This window comes from Puntigrus tetrazona, chromosome 21 (genome assembly GCF_018831695.1).
Source record: "Puntigrus tetrazona isolate hp1 chromosome 21, ASM1883169v1, whole genome shotgun sequence".
NCBI classification, from domain to species: Eukaryota; Metazoa; Chordata; class Actinopteri; order Cypriniformes; family Cyprinidae; genus Puntigrus; species Puntigrus tetrazona.
The window spans coordinates 6,847,413-6,863,008 of NC_056719.1; the positions used below are offsets into that span (position 1 = coordinate 6,847,413).

Below are 15,596 nucleotides of genomic sequence, written 5' to 3' on the forward strand. Positions count from 1 at the left end.
ATATTTTATAATATTTTAATCAACATATGCTGTCAAAATTGTCCATATTTTTGCATGACAAAATATACATATATTTGGGTGACAGTGCTTTCTGACATTCATGACATATGGTGCTTTAAATAACTATTCATCATAATCAAAAATTGTTGAGCCCTTCAGTGCAAATGACACCAAAACATGGATATAATAACTTGCTAGTTTTTTGCATAGTATTTTCAAAGGCTACTAAAACAGATGTAAACGGGCTGCCTTTTCATTGCTAACCAGCTTGCACCTCTCCTCCTCTCCTCTTATCTCAACACTGCCGCCATGAGCCAATATTCACATCATTCTCATTCATAGAGTCAGATATGTCACAATCAGCCCTGCCTGAAGCCCTCCTGTAGAGCTGATGGAGGTGATAATGATGGGAGAGCCATGATGGATGGCGTTATCGGACAAGGGAACACACGCAGATGAGAGGGAAAGGAAAAGACAGGCTCACGTGAAAGCGGCTTTTCCCTCCTCGATATCCTTCCCTTTGGCAGAAGGCCCAGACTTTCCACAGAAGTTGACGGCGATGCACATGAGAAGCCCGCACTTGTTGAGGAAGTAGCATGTGACGTCCACACCGAAGAGGAGCAGGATGAAGACCACGATGAGGATGCCCACGATAGCCCCGGTGCTCAACCCTGAGCTGGTTTCTTTGGGAAGGAGGAAGAGGAGAAAGAGAGTCAAAACTAAATTACGTCACTGTAGACCAGGCCTTAAAGTGTGAGGCTTTTCCATGGTGCCATAGTGATCTATGCAATCTGGGAAACAAATAGAGTCTATTTTGTATGTTGCACTAATTTGAAGTGAGCTGAAAGGATTAGTTTATTGAAGGCAGGTAGGACTAAAGCCAACACACTTATAGAAACACATAAGGGTGAATTCACTAAACAACTGCACTTTTACATACTGCGTCTTATTCACTAACCACCAGCAAAAGGAACTAAACGCTATGAATTGCATTGCTTTGTATTTAATTCAAAGGAATAGTCCACCCAAAAATGAATATGTTGTCATCACTTACTCACCTTCATGTTGTTTCAAACCTGTATGCGACTTACTTTCTTCTGTGGACCATAAAAAAAACTATTTTTCTCTATACAATAAAGTAAAGAAGGTGCAAAACAACACTGGATCCCATTTACATTCATCCAAAAAGATTATTTTTTTGTTGTTGTTGTAATACAGGTTTCAAATGACATAAAAGTGAGTAAATGATGACAGAGTGTTACATTTTTGGACAAACTGTCCCTTTAAGTCATACTGCAATTGGTGAAATGCTACTTCTTTGTAAATTAGGAGTTGAACCTCACAAAACATACCGTCAAGCCTTCCAAGAGCTGTTAACAGAATTTTATTTGTTTGTGTACATTTTCTATTAATCATGGCAGCAGTAATTCATCAAATGATAATCAAGTGAAGGAGAAGAGCGTTATAACTGGGCGTACGTCCAAATGCGTGGTGTAGATGAGTCCATTTTACACAGTTTAAAGAGGTGCCTGGATCACAGTTTTAAAACTGTGCTCTACAGTTCCAGTAAAGTATGCCAGATTATGGTTGTCTGATATATACTTCACAACATAGCAAGATCAGGAGTTATGCAGATTAATGCATTATTTGCATCATCAGAATTACAAAAACAACAAATTAAACCGTGGAACTAAGATGTGCTATCAGTCGATTCTTAGTGAATTCACCCTCATAATGTTTAGGTTCACCACAAAGATTGCGAAAAATGGGATGCCTTTCATGTGTTATCCACGCACAGTATACAACATAGCATCACATACAGCGTCATTCTGAAGCAGGGCATTCATCACTCACATGGAAATGAACCCAGCATGCTTATTCAGAGACATAATTAACTCTCTTTGTACAGAACTTCAGCAGTCTTGCTCAAAACGTTAACTACAAGGCTTGTTCTGTTCGTATTCATGCACATATTTTAACAGAGAAATTGCACTGGCATGGAACAGTGAAGATAATCTCAATATTCAGCTCTTAGTGCATTCACTTATGGGGTAACTCCTGCGTAAACACACACACACACACACACACACACACACACACAACACAATGGAAGCCATACTGCTGAAAACAAAAGAAAACACACCATGTTAAAAGAACAAAGATTAAAACAAAAGGCAGAACACAAGCAGAACTGTGTTTTCAGCTTTTGAAAACACAGACTACTTACCAGGAATCACAAGCTACACCATGAAAATGCTAAATAACTACAGGATCTAATTAGATGGAAGCGTATGCTATAGATCATTAAACATAATAATGGTTTAATAAACATTAGCTATACGGATCCTGAATTGGTGAACATGGCAATTCAAATTATTTCAAATTTTATCAATATATGTGGAAATAGTGGATTCAGTTGTGGGAAGATGATTTTTTCAAGTTGTCCTAGTTGTTCAAGTTAAACCATGTGGATGACCAAAGTACTTTTGGACTAACAAAGGGACATCTGATGTGGCTAAAAGCAAATACAACTTATTTTGGACAAATTCTGATTTTAAATAAAATAAAAAAGAAATGTTTTGTAAAAAAATGTTTTGTAATAGGTCATTTAATCCTTAAAGCAAAATCACTTTCCTATATATAAAGTAAACGGAGACAACGTACAGTATTCTGGGTAAATACAACAAATATAACATGTTGGCTGCGAAACATATGCTAACATAATTTATTGTTAGCCTCGCACTCAATTAGTAGTTTATTCCTGTATTACAGCCATAGATTATACGATGAATTAAGATGAACAAGCTGACTGAATTTACTATTAGGCTTATATCGAGTTCTAGGCAACATCATATGAATGTTTCTAATGAAACGTCTTTCTAAATCATTGATGGGGCCACATAAAGACCTAAAAAACATCTATGTGTATCAAGGAGATCATGAATTATGGATGCACTCTACAGAGGCCTAGAAGAAAAATGCATTAGACAAAACTATGACTAAGAAAAAAAAACACCTCATCTGCAGCTTGATACTCCACGTGAGCATACTGTGCTCTAGACTTGCAATAGACCTACAATAATACAAAACGTATTATGAATTTAAACCAAGAAACCTGTATGATGGGTAAACTGGTGCTGTGGACTCTGTGATGAAATCTAGCCAGTGTAGCAGTCAACACGCTCCGTGGATGTGTATAAGAGGCAGGGAAACGGGAGGTAGAGCTGACAGATTTAATCTAGCGGCCAGCCAGAAGAGGGCCGAGAGTGCTTCTCCTAGCTTGGGGCGCAGAGTGGGTCGCACTTGTTTTCCTGAGCTTCAGCTTGCATTTTAACAAGTGCGATAAATCACGGCACACATCTGAGCACAAAGGCTGTCTCACGGAGCTCCTTCACCAGCCAAAAACACCGTGCTCTGCTGACTCAGCAGCGTGCTTGAAAGGTCTTCCAGACACTCGAGCCGTCTCCACATATTACAAACCTTATTATGTTCTGAATACTAAAAATTGGTGTGAAAAAAATCTGACAATGTGATGCATGTTACATTTGAGTGTTATGTTGAAACAAGGCACTCTGGAATACATGAACAGAGTTAGCTGTTAGCATTTCCATTTTAATTTCCTGGGAATACCTGTATGCCTCTGTCTTTGCTCATAGATATTTAGTTCTGGACACTTTTTCAAGCCAATTACTTGAACCGTTAATGTTGTAACATCATGTAAATTTAAAGTGCTGCAGAAGTGATGCCAAACTTTGGGCTGCTTAGAGAATGCTTTTCAATTTATGAGTAAAACAAAGTCTCTGGTAAATGTAAACTGACAAGCAAACACTTACTTCTTTATGTATTTCTTTTAAATTAAAGAGTGTTGCCAAGCTATGAAAAAAATTTGGTGAAGTAGTCTTTTGAGTTTTGTGATTATAGCTACAGCACTTTTTGAATCCTCAGAGTGTAGTTTCGTCAGGGGCTAGCTAATGCTAACAGGACAATTTTTACCCCCTGTGTTGAATATTACATATGAATTTTAATAATTATTAAATACTCTTTTAATGTTCCAGAGGCTTCTGCTGCTAACAGCCCCTTTTAACCTTCACAGCGCGGTCATTACAAATGTTCAGTCTGTTCTCAGGTTATTGAGACACCTCCAGACTTGGCACTTGCCTTCGTCTCCAGTCACTCTCAGTGATAAGTGCGAACAAGTGGCACTTCTGCCAGTGCCAAGTTTGGATTCTCAAGTCTCATTTTGCCTCTGGTTCTGCTAGTCTGAATGAAGCTGATGATCCATCCGGAGTGGCATTAAACATCCCAGACGGACCAAACGGGATGCTGCTTTTCTGATGAAATGTCACCAAGCACCAACACAAAATGATTAAGGACAGAGACGCACCTGCATATGAATGATGAGCCCGACAAACTGATTGGCACATGCGTTTCCAAGAGTCAAAACTCTAGGGCGCATCACTTTATTACCATGAGAATCCATTCCAAAATGGGAAACAAATGCTACTCCATTTTATTGAACAAACGACCCCCATTCCCTCCCCCCATTTATTTCCATAACCCTGCCATATATATGAGCTTTTATACTGTAAGACACTTAATTACATTAGTTGCACTTTACTCGACACCCTCCCAGGAAATGCCTGCATAGGTCTTGCATAATAATCTCCGTTCTTCTCGATGGCATTCGGCAGCCTCGGACATGTAAACTGACCACCATCTTCTTTAATACGGACAGCCGGCTGGAGGTCAGTCGACGTCCATACCTGTATCCATCCATCGCTAATGTTCAAAATTGATTTATACGGTTACAACGGAGGCGGTGCCATGCACACAAGAATGCTTGTGGGTTTCGCATTAAAATTCAGTCTGGGGGGTGTTTATGTCAAATCCTGTCTAAGCAAGAAAAAACAGCCTTAAGGAATTTAGAATTTCAGAGTAGAGATGGTCAATCAGAAGTGCTGTAGAACGCTCCTGCCTTTTTAAAAGTAAACGCGGGTCCCTCCAAACCGACATTGAGCACCATGTAATCATGGGACAAACATGAAACGGTACGCATTACGGTCCCATGCAACTCAGTACTGCGAGATTTCGACTCGAATCCATATTGAGTTTGTTAAAAACACAAAATAAACAACAAAAAAATTCCATCTAGCTTACCGTATTTTCTTAAAACCTACAATGATTACTGCATGACACCATACTGGTATGTGTATACAAAAAATGTATTACAGAACATAATTAAATTACACTGTTGAAAATGACACTTACTGACGTGAATGAGTTTAACAGCAGTAGCATTAGTTTTGAATGGTCTTTTCAAGTAAGAAGCAGAGAAAGGAATATGTAAATAAAAGTCCATTACAGAAAGTATATATTTTCTGAATCGTCTAAAATTATGTACATTTTGTCACAAAAAACACGTTTTCCATATCAACACACAAACTTGGTGCCTATTCCTTAAAAACACCCTTCCAAATTAGTTAATATCTTAATAATAATAATAATAACAACAACAAAAGAATAAGAAACTTAAAATTAATGAATGAAATTAATGAAAATAAGGACTTTTATCTCCTAAATGGGCCCTAGAATAATTATATCAAGATTAATATCAAGAGACTAGGCTTCTTGATAGGGAAAGATTTTCTACAACACTCCCAAAAAGTCCAAGGTTTGAAAAACATCTTTTCAAACGCATCAACGTTGTCTTGCTTAAACATAAACATGAATAAGAAACTAAAAATGACAAGAAACAAAAAAGAAAACAGAATGATACAAGCACCGAACACTCTGCTTAATTCCAATACATATAACTGATATTCTTTTTTTGTTTGTTTGTTTAGCCTGCGAGAGGATCAGAAAGGCGTAGAAAACTGAAGGGTGTGGTTGAAGAGTGGACGGGGCTCCTCTCCTCTGGCGAGCCCCAGTTTATGAGAGCACTAGCACAGTCAGCATGGAGAACATGAGAGTGACGAGAGCGTACGTCACAGAGGAGCAGCCAAGGGTTGCTGAGAGCACACAACCCACACCACCACACCGAAAAAAAAAGAGACACCCGAAGACCACAGGGACAGTGCACAGAAAAAAATAGAGGCAAAAATGAGGAAAAAAACAAAAGTTTTTGAGTGCGTGTTGGAAAATGCGATGATCCGGTGATGTCCGATTTTACACATGGAGACAGAAAAAAGGGAAAGAGGGGGGGAAGGAAAAAACAGGGAAAGAAATTGGGAGAAAGGGAGAGAGAAAAAAGAGAGACAGAAAAAAGAGAGAGAGAGAGAGAGACAGAGAATAGGTCAAATACAGAAAATTAAGTTTAAAAGGTTAATCAAGATTAGAAAAGAATATCAAAGGAAAGTTCAAGCGAGTTAGTAAAAACCAAAGTAAGAAGGCGGTAGCATGTTAAAAGCACAGCAATGACAGCAAGTCGAGAATGAAAGGACAATGACAGTCAAGTGATGGGAAACATGGAAGGATAAAGGACACAAAGACACGTACAATCAAGAAACACGGATCAGGCAACTTTCCTGGCATTTGGCATTGCGTATATATTTGCAGGCAATTTTGATAAATCTTACATATCCCCCCCCTTTCTTTAAAGTTGAAGTGTGCAATTTCGTCTCTACTTGCGTCTCCAAACTGTATTGCAACATTAATAACAAAATGTGTAATTGAACTGCAATTGCTCCGTCAAACAGATAGTCGCATCCCAAAGCCAACGGTCATTAATAGCATCACAGAGACAGTGTTTACACTTTTTGGAGAAATTTATATACAAGCGGCTTATTTATATTTCTCTCTACTGTGCAGAGATAGAGAAGGTTTTTTAAAATTAAACATTATTAAATAAAATAAAATACACACTTCAGCTTTAAACAAGCGCTTCCAGAAAATTGCATTTAAATCAATTATAATTAATTCAGATCCAAGAAAAAACATTCTACAGGAAATTAGGAAACAAACAGACTTTCATCTTTCTATGTCGCAAACACCAGGGAAAATGTTGCCCAGTCAGAAGACAAGGCGAAACAAACAGGTTATGATGCAATACGGTGTAATAATGAGCTGGATGACTGAATGAGTTTTCCGATGTTACTTAAACTGCACAAACGTTAACGGGCATAGTATTAGAACAGCTTTTATTCCATGTCAACTGTAGCCGGGGAGATTTGGATTACAGGAAGTAGAGCTTTAGCATTTGTCGCGTGGCCAGGGCTGAGCTCGACCCGTTACCCGTACCACGCACGAAAATCCACTGGCTCCCTATTTTAATTCCTACCAAACTCTCGACGTGTTGACCATCTGCAAGCTGAAGAAATATGTCTTGTTATAATAATAGTGTCCAGACAGTTTTAAGGGTTTCTAACCCGTCTCCCGCATGCTGGTCCGAATATGAGACTCTAGAGAAGCGTGAATCTCTGTCTGAGCAGATGTTTTTGGACCATGGTTTCTAACAGCAGCTGCTCCAGCTGATGCAATGCAGATGTTAGGCTAAAAATAAAGCCGCTTTTTTGAACTCCCACATGTTACACATTGAGGTTAACAACTCTGCAATGTGTAAGTGTGGCGAGATGGGAAAAGGGACAAAGGAAGGCTTTTCTATCCATCTGAACCTGTCTTGCACAAGTGCTCCGAGATCCAAAGCTCCCACTGCTATATGGCTGCTTCCCACTAAGCGGATGAGAAAAAGCAGGTCTCTTGGCCATGCACCGGCAGATGCCTGTTAGGTCCTCAGTAAAGCATTAAACCATTAATCCTGTTGAGGCGTCATCATGCAAAACCAGAGGATGCATCCCCACTGAGAGCGGGCAGATAGTCAGTCCAATTCAATCGGTCTGCCGCAATGAGCCTGAACTGAGCCTCAGTTCAGCCTCGAGAAAGAGACAGAGGAAATAGAGAGAGGGATGATCTAAGGGCCAATTTTTATCAGTGGGGAAGCAGCTCACAAGAAAACAAAAACACAGCACTGCCAATGGAGCACAGACCAAACGAGCCCGTGTTGGAGGGGGTGGATGGTTTAACGGACCTGCTGTGGCTTTTTGCCTCCCGAGTGCCAAATAGAAAATCTCATCTCTGCTGATATCATCTGCAATCGCTCCGAGACGAGCAATAAAGCAGGCTGCAAGAGTCAGGGGGAGGTTGCCTGAGGGGTCAGGGCTCTGGAGAGGAGCTGAAGGTCTCCAGGCTTCACCCGTGGCCACCTCTCACAGACATTTATCACTCTGCACTCTTATTACTCTTAGATTGTGTCAAATCACTCTTTAGAGGAGGGCAGGCCACAACCTGAATTGACACAAGGGTAGCCGGTATAATCCACAACAAGACCTGCTAGTGGGATAGGGTTAACGGGGGTAGGGTTGAGGCGGTCGGGCCGTTGGCTGCGCTGGCTGGCAGTGGCTGTGCTTCAGGGCTAGGGGGTGGGCCGTACCTGGAATGGCGGTGGGTTCTGGCAAGGTCCTGAAGGAGAGTTTGCCGGGTTCAGATCGTCCTCGCTGGTTTTCGGCAATGACGTAAACCTCGTACTCCGTGTTCCAGTCCAGACCGCGCAGAACAACGTACTCACTGCCGTTGGGCAGACGGATCTCCGGCTTCCATTCCTGGCGATTCTTCTACGGACACATGTAGACACTCTTTAAGCAAGGATGATATATAAGGGTCAATGACACAATGCTCATTTTCATGTCTTTTGATGTACCGTTTTAATGTATTATGTATTTGTGTGTACTAATTTCTAATTAAAATATACAATTATCACTGAATCCACACACACACACACCTCTTTTATGGATTATACTCATATTTTCAAAAATAAAAGATAATTTGATATTTGTGGTGGGACACGAAAGTATCAGGCTGATGGAATTCTACAGGTTTCATCCAAAAAAAAAAAGTTAAAACAAATATTATAATAACTATTTAAATATATAAAAATTATTTGCACCTGTTTTTGGGCGTTATAGTATAATGGTACTGTCAAGATATACTCAAGACGCACAGAGAAGAATTAGCGTTGAAAAGACATAGACAGTTATTTTTGTAATATGTAAATGAGATGTTACTTTTTATTTTTAATTCATACACATTTTAAGTTTTTGCTAAATCGTATGTATTTTACAAGTTGCCAATTCATATGAATTTGTATAAATGACCTACACCTAACCTCGCACTTAAACCTACCCATCAGTGGGATTTATACAAATCGTACAAAATCATAGAAGTGAGGTCGTACAAATTAGCCAATTCGTAAAATATGCAATGACCCGTGAACTTCACTACCTCTCCAAAGGCATTTAATTCGGTATAAATAATTCAGACGACTGGATGAGTTAAGTATGTTACCTCATGTCCAATCATACTCACAGCTCGGTAGCGCACTAGATAGTGTTTGATGGGAGAGCCCCATCATCCTGCTTGATCCAGTGGACCTTCATCTCGTTGCCTGTGGACAGTGGCTTAGCCTCCAGTTTAGGAGGATTAGGTTCCCCTGAGGAGAAAACGGCCAGAAAAAAAACGATGTTAGAAGACCCCAGCACAGATTCAAAATGTGCCCTAACACAGGCACATTTCCACAGGTGAACGTCCCCTCATCCTTTCACAGCTGATTTGTAATCCACAAGGTATTTTTTATCTCTGAATATGAACTGCGGAAATAGGTTAGCTAATTAAACTCCTGCCTAATTTTAGCTTATAATTAATTTACAGTGTTGACCAGCTGGGAGAATTTAAAAGGAAGTTATACTGCAGTGCATAGTCTCTAAACTACGCACAGAAAATGGTAAAATTAACGATCAAAGGATGAGATGTAACACTTTCTAGTTGAGTCACTTAGCAAAGTCTAAATTCCTCTGTTCTCGTTTTTGGCTAAACTGTCGAGACGTCTCATAGCAGAGGCTTTCTGGCAGCATAATGATGACTTCTGCCTCCCATCCTTCCAAATGTGGAACATTAATGACAGCGCTTGGCTCTTGTAAAAGTGGAGCTGAGTCGCTTGGGCATGTGGAGGGCTGTAATGAGAGCTGGACCTGTGTTGGTGGCAGTGATGGAGGAAGAGAACGGCGCTGTAATGCAGTCTCTGGGGGAGCTCGTTATCTCGACTTGCCCACTACTTAATGACAGAACTCCCTTAATTATCCTCCATGCTTTGATTGGAGATTCTCAGCCATTACATTTAATAATATCAGCGGGCGAAGGGGTTGTGATATGCATGTGTGGGCGCTTGTTTGGGATGTTAGCTGTCTACCTGTGTCACTAGAGGAGACTGGGAGGAGGCCACAGCACTCTGCTCACATTAATCATCATAAATAGCTGCTAGACAAGCGCCCCTATTAGGGACTGATGTGATACTGGTATATACACACCAAATATACCAAACATGACAAATGAGATGAATTTCAGGTCAAGACAATAGGATATCTGAATGTTTGACCTAAGAAATAGAATAAACAAGTTAGATTAGATGTCTGGGATTCAGTTTTGCTTATAAGCTTACATTCTCCAAGCAGAATCTGCAAGATTAATTTTATTTAGCAAAGTAAAATGGATATAATATAATATAATATAATATAATAATAATATAATAATATAATATAATATAATATAATAATTAAGTATACAGATCAAAGCTTTGGGGTATGTAAGATTTATATATTTATTTAGTATTTATTTATAGATTTTTCCAAAAAGAAATTCATACTTTTTCAAAAGAGTAACATTGCTCTTTCTTTTTCCATACAAGATCATTTAACTAAATTATGGGTTAATGGCTTTCTAAAAATATTTCAAAAAACCAAAAGATTTTTCCTATATTTTACTATATTCTTGATCAACTGAATATAGCCTTGGTGAACCTAAGTTAAATATTTCAAAAGTCTTACAAACTTCAAACATTTGAACAATAATAAAAAATAACATAACATAATATAATATAATCAGTATTAATATAAACAACGACTTCTTGTAAGCTTTTAAGATGACTGGGAAGATTTCTGAGAGTCTGCAAAGGGTATGCAAAGTATGTACACCTGAAACAGTAGCCCTGTATATGTATACGTTTGCTATGGTCTCATATCCCATTAAATCTCTTTGTAGTCTTCTGTAATTAACCTTAATTTAAGTTAGAGGCATATTTTGAACATTTCAGACCATCAGGCAGTTAGTTTAAGCATGCATGAAAATAGAGGCCTAAGGTGATTCCTTCATGATGAATTGAAGCTTGATTAAAGTTTGTAATCGGATGCTGCAATTTAAATGAAGACAAGTTAATTTAAGACAAGCAGTGCAGGAGTGATGGCGGTTAAACAGGTTTTCTGATATCCAGTCATCAATTCCAGTTAGCTGAAGGATTTCCAGATGCTAAGAAGACAAAGAAGGACAGATTAGGGTTACAGAGAGAAAGAGGGCAAACATGCGCTACCATGCAGAAGGAGGATTAGATTCAAGGGTCACGGATTATTGTTGCACTCGATCATGACTAATAATAACCGCTATCCTAACTTGACATATTTCAGGAATAGCGGCTGAGAGATGAAAAATTGACAGAGACCGTAATCTCATCTCAAACCAAGTGTGTCGTTAAAAATGTTTGGGTAGGAAAAGAGAGAGTAGAAGCGTTTTCTTGAAATATGAGGAAGTGAAGCGCTTCCTCTTTTGCATTTCCACATAGGAGCAGCAGACAGGGACAGTGAGCAGGTACATTTGTGAGACAAAGACGAACAATTAGGACATGCATGAGAGGCTTTGAGTATGCAGACTGTGACAGAAAGAGAACAGAAGGATGTGTGAATGTGTTCGTGCAATAACATAACGTCAGTATTGCTGTTAGTCTTTGTGATACGAACATATTTGGCACATACTGCGACTATAAGTTAATTTATCTTGTAAAGCACATTATTATGATCTGCAAATGAATGAGGGCATGATGATTGATGTTCTTTATGCTGATTTGTACATAAACAAGTGAAAGATGCATCTTTTTTAATAAATGAGTTTGTGAGATATCATAAACATCTCATTAGTCTTTAAGTAACTCTCCTAAAGCCATAGTTTACCCAATAATTCACATTTGTTGAAAAAGTGCTCGCTCAAGCTAAAGATGAGTTTTTTCTCTGAAAAGATTTGGAGCTCCCCCAATGGGTCCTCTGCAGCAAATGGCTGCCATCCGAATTAAAGTTTATTAAAACATAAAAATAAAGGTCCACAAGTAATCCACACAACTCCAGTAATATTGCTTTCTTTGATGGCACCCATTTACTGCAGTGGATTCATTAGTGAGCAAGTGAAGCTCTGATGAATAAATACAGTTTTATTTTAGGACAAACTATTCCTTTTAGATATTGGACGTTGTCTCAAAAGTTGCATCATTTATTAAAAGTAGAGTTGGAGAGGGAGGGAAGAAAAGATTTCTGTCAGTAGAGTAAAATATATATTGAAAATCAATAAGAAGTTCAACATGCAGAGCACCTAGCAGCATGTGTAGGAGACAAAGCTTTGGGATTACTGTCTAGGCAGAGTGGCTGATGGTTTTCAAAAAGCCAAATAAAGTAGGTGGTGTGAGATTTCTAAAGGATGAATGACTCAAAAATGAAATGGCTCATAAATCCCGATGGTACCAGGTGGGTGTTTCCTCTATCTTCCCCTCATTAACTTGTCTGTTCTCACTGTTAATGGGAATTGGACCAAAAGAAAAAAAAAGAAAAGAAAAAAAAAGAAAAAGAAAATAAATAAATAAAAACAACAAAAATTACCTTCTGTTCACCAGCGAAGACGACATCGTCAGCACCATGCAAGAGTCATATGACAAAGTCACATGATACATACGCACATGATTGGTTGAAAGGAAAGTGGAAGGGGGGAGGGGTCACATGGAAAATACAAAACATTGAAAAAAATTATACAAACATGGAACGTGTTAAGACCAAAAAGTACAAACAGAAACACAAACGACAAAAAGAAAACAAATTATAAACATAAATACTTCTCTGTAACATTAGATACAGTGTGCATAGATCCATAAAGCAATTCCTGGACAGTTTTTTTTTACACAAATACAAATCAAAGCACTTGCGAAAAAATCTGCCCTATATCAGCTCTCATGAAGCCCATTTAAACTATGCAAGTTAAGAATCGGGTCCAAATTGCTTTATGAATCCACTTCACCAGCAGTATTTCCTCTGACTGCGAGTGGTACTTTCGATAAGAGGATTCAAATACAGCTCTCTTGCACTGTACATTGAATTATAAATGCTTGTGCAGATTGGACGGCATCAATAGGGCTGTAAAACCAACTGAAACACAGCAGGCCATCCAAAGGCAGAGGAAACTCAGTGATGTTGACCGTACAGATAGAAACCTGCCTCATCTACTAGACATGAAGCTGGACACTACAGAATGGGCAAATGAGAAGGCAGACACTGCCCACGTGTACAAAGTCCCAAGACAATACTTTGAAATGTTGATCTAGGATTATTCATCAGGATGGAAAACAAAAACTGATTCTAGATCAGCACTTTCAGCCTGATATGTTTACATACATGAGCTCAGGACTGTAGCTGAGAAGGGTGGAGGAGGATAAAGACGAGGAGCAGTGTTTTCCATCACAACTAAAGGTCTGCAGTCTACAAGTTAAATACTAAGTGCCAGATTTACTAAACAGGGCAAATAAGCGGTAGAGCGATTTCATAAAAAGCGTAGATGGAAAATTCTGCAGGTGATTTACTAACAATGTGAATATAAAAGTACATAGACGCACCTTTATCATTTCCGAAAACGACAGAGCAATCTATCAAGAGCAGAGCAATTTACCGCCTGCTTTAAGGACTGCTTTTTTGGGCGTAAAAGGATAGTACAAATACTAGTAATCTGACGAGCACAAATGTTAGTAAATTGTACTGCGTGATTCATTTTATCACTCTGATCCTACAAATGCATATTCAGTAATGTCTGGTGCAAAAATAACTGTCCACGTCTTTTTAGTTAATCCTGATTGTACTATTTTAATGGCAAAAGACCATTTTGCGTTTGGCGCAGGCTGTTAGTAAATCTGGCCCTAGATATTATGTCAAATGTATACCTTCAGACACTTAAGTTACATATAAAAATGCATAGATTGGTTGGAGCCTATAGCCTTGTTACAGCGACGTTAGCTACGCGTTTCCTGAGTTAGAATCCCAACTTGAGGGATTTTCCTGATCCTGCTCCCCTATCTCTTTTATACATGGTTTCCTTCCAGTTCTGATCTGTCCTATTGTAAAAATAAAATAAATATGGAAAACAATTCATAAATTGAAGCCTCATGGAAGCCACACTGTATCAAAGCTAAAACAGGTTTCCATACTGTGAGGAAAAAAACATATTTACATAATATTTACTTTAACAAATATAAAGTCAAAAATAAAAATGAAGTCAAAATAAAATCTTAATGTTAATTTTCCTTGCAATATACTTGCTTTCAAGAATAGTTCTATATATATAGTATAGCTTTGAAAGAATTCCTAGCTTTTCAAAGATCGCCTGGCTAAATGATTTTGCAATCAAAGACATATAACTGTACTAATTATAAAGAATAAATAGGAACATTTCACATACAAGTATGCACTGACATTCGCATTCGCCTTTGAAGCCATTTGAAATGAGTTTCTGTAAACCACCAGGGTTCCTTATAAACTAGCTATCAAGCAATTTAGAAAGTCTAAAATCTTCATGCTGATTATGACTCATTATCATACAAAAGAACAGATCTTTTGTTTGCTTATCTACTCATACAACCCTGAAAACCTAAGCTTTAAAAACACTATTATATTTAAATTTCTTTGACATCTGAGGAAGTTTTAGTTTGCACGCAATCTTAAACCTGCCAGTCAATGTCAACTAAGCAGACAATAGTCAAACAACTGCCTACTTCTTAGATAAAGACCCTGTCATTTCTCTGACTGAATGAGACAGAATAGCTGTCTCCCGAAAGGAACTATCTTTCAGCGGAAAACCTTTTCAGACCCTCCCAATTTGCAGTCTGTTTGTCGAGAGATCAGGTGTAATCCGTGCTGTCATGGTAACTCTATTTTCAGACTAACGCTTGGTGGCGTCTCTCGCAGCACAGAGGGAAGCGAGAGAGCATGTTTTAGTGTTTAGGCTCAAAATTAGCAGACCTTGAAACACACACGTTACAAGACGTCTCATGTTAATTTGGTGATTGTACAAGTTTGTAGACTTGAACCCTTGTGCACTTAAACACAGGTTGTTCTGTGATGATGGTTCCTGTACTGCAATTCTCTTTGGATAAAAGCATCTGTGCTTGCATCTCCAAGGGATGTCACGCACTCCTAAGAATGCTAATGTTGACAATTTTGCTTAATGTTGTGAAGACAGCTCCATTAGTTTCCACATTCGTGACAGTACGCAACATGTCTCATTAATATCTCAGAGCGCACAATGAGAGAACTGCAAGTGTCATGCTGCTTATACAACTTTCTGCGCATCCACTGGCATAAAAACTCAGCACACATCATGAGTTCATAAACCATTAGCACAAAGAAGCATGTCATATTCAGTGTGTCTACCATGCAGTGACATGTTAGACAGGTGAGCTGGTCTACAAGCGGATG

The 15,596-nt window shown here is 38.7% G+C and overlaps 1 protein-coding gene across 1 annotated transcript in view; it reads right to left on the bottom strand.

The window, feature by feature from the left end:
- The window catches only part of LOC122326991 (neural cell adhesion molecule 1-B-like), a 38,283-nt gene that overhangs the window by 9,437 nt on the left and 13,250 nt on the right, over positions 1–15,596 (bottom strand). The window contains 5 exon segments of the mRNA XM_043222212.1: positions 485–683; positions 8,426–8,606; positions 9,358–9,398; positions 9,401–9,481; positions 12,741–12,743. Of these exon segments, the coding sequence (XP_043078147.1) occupies positions 485–683; positions 8,426–8,606; positions 9,358–9,398; positions 9,401–9,481; positions 12,741–12,743 (505 nt within the window).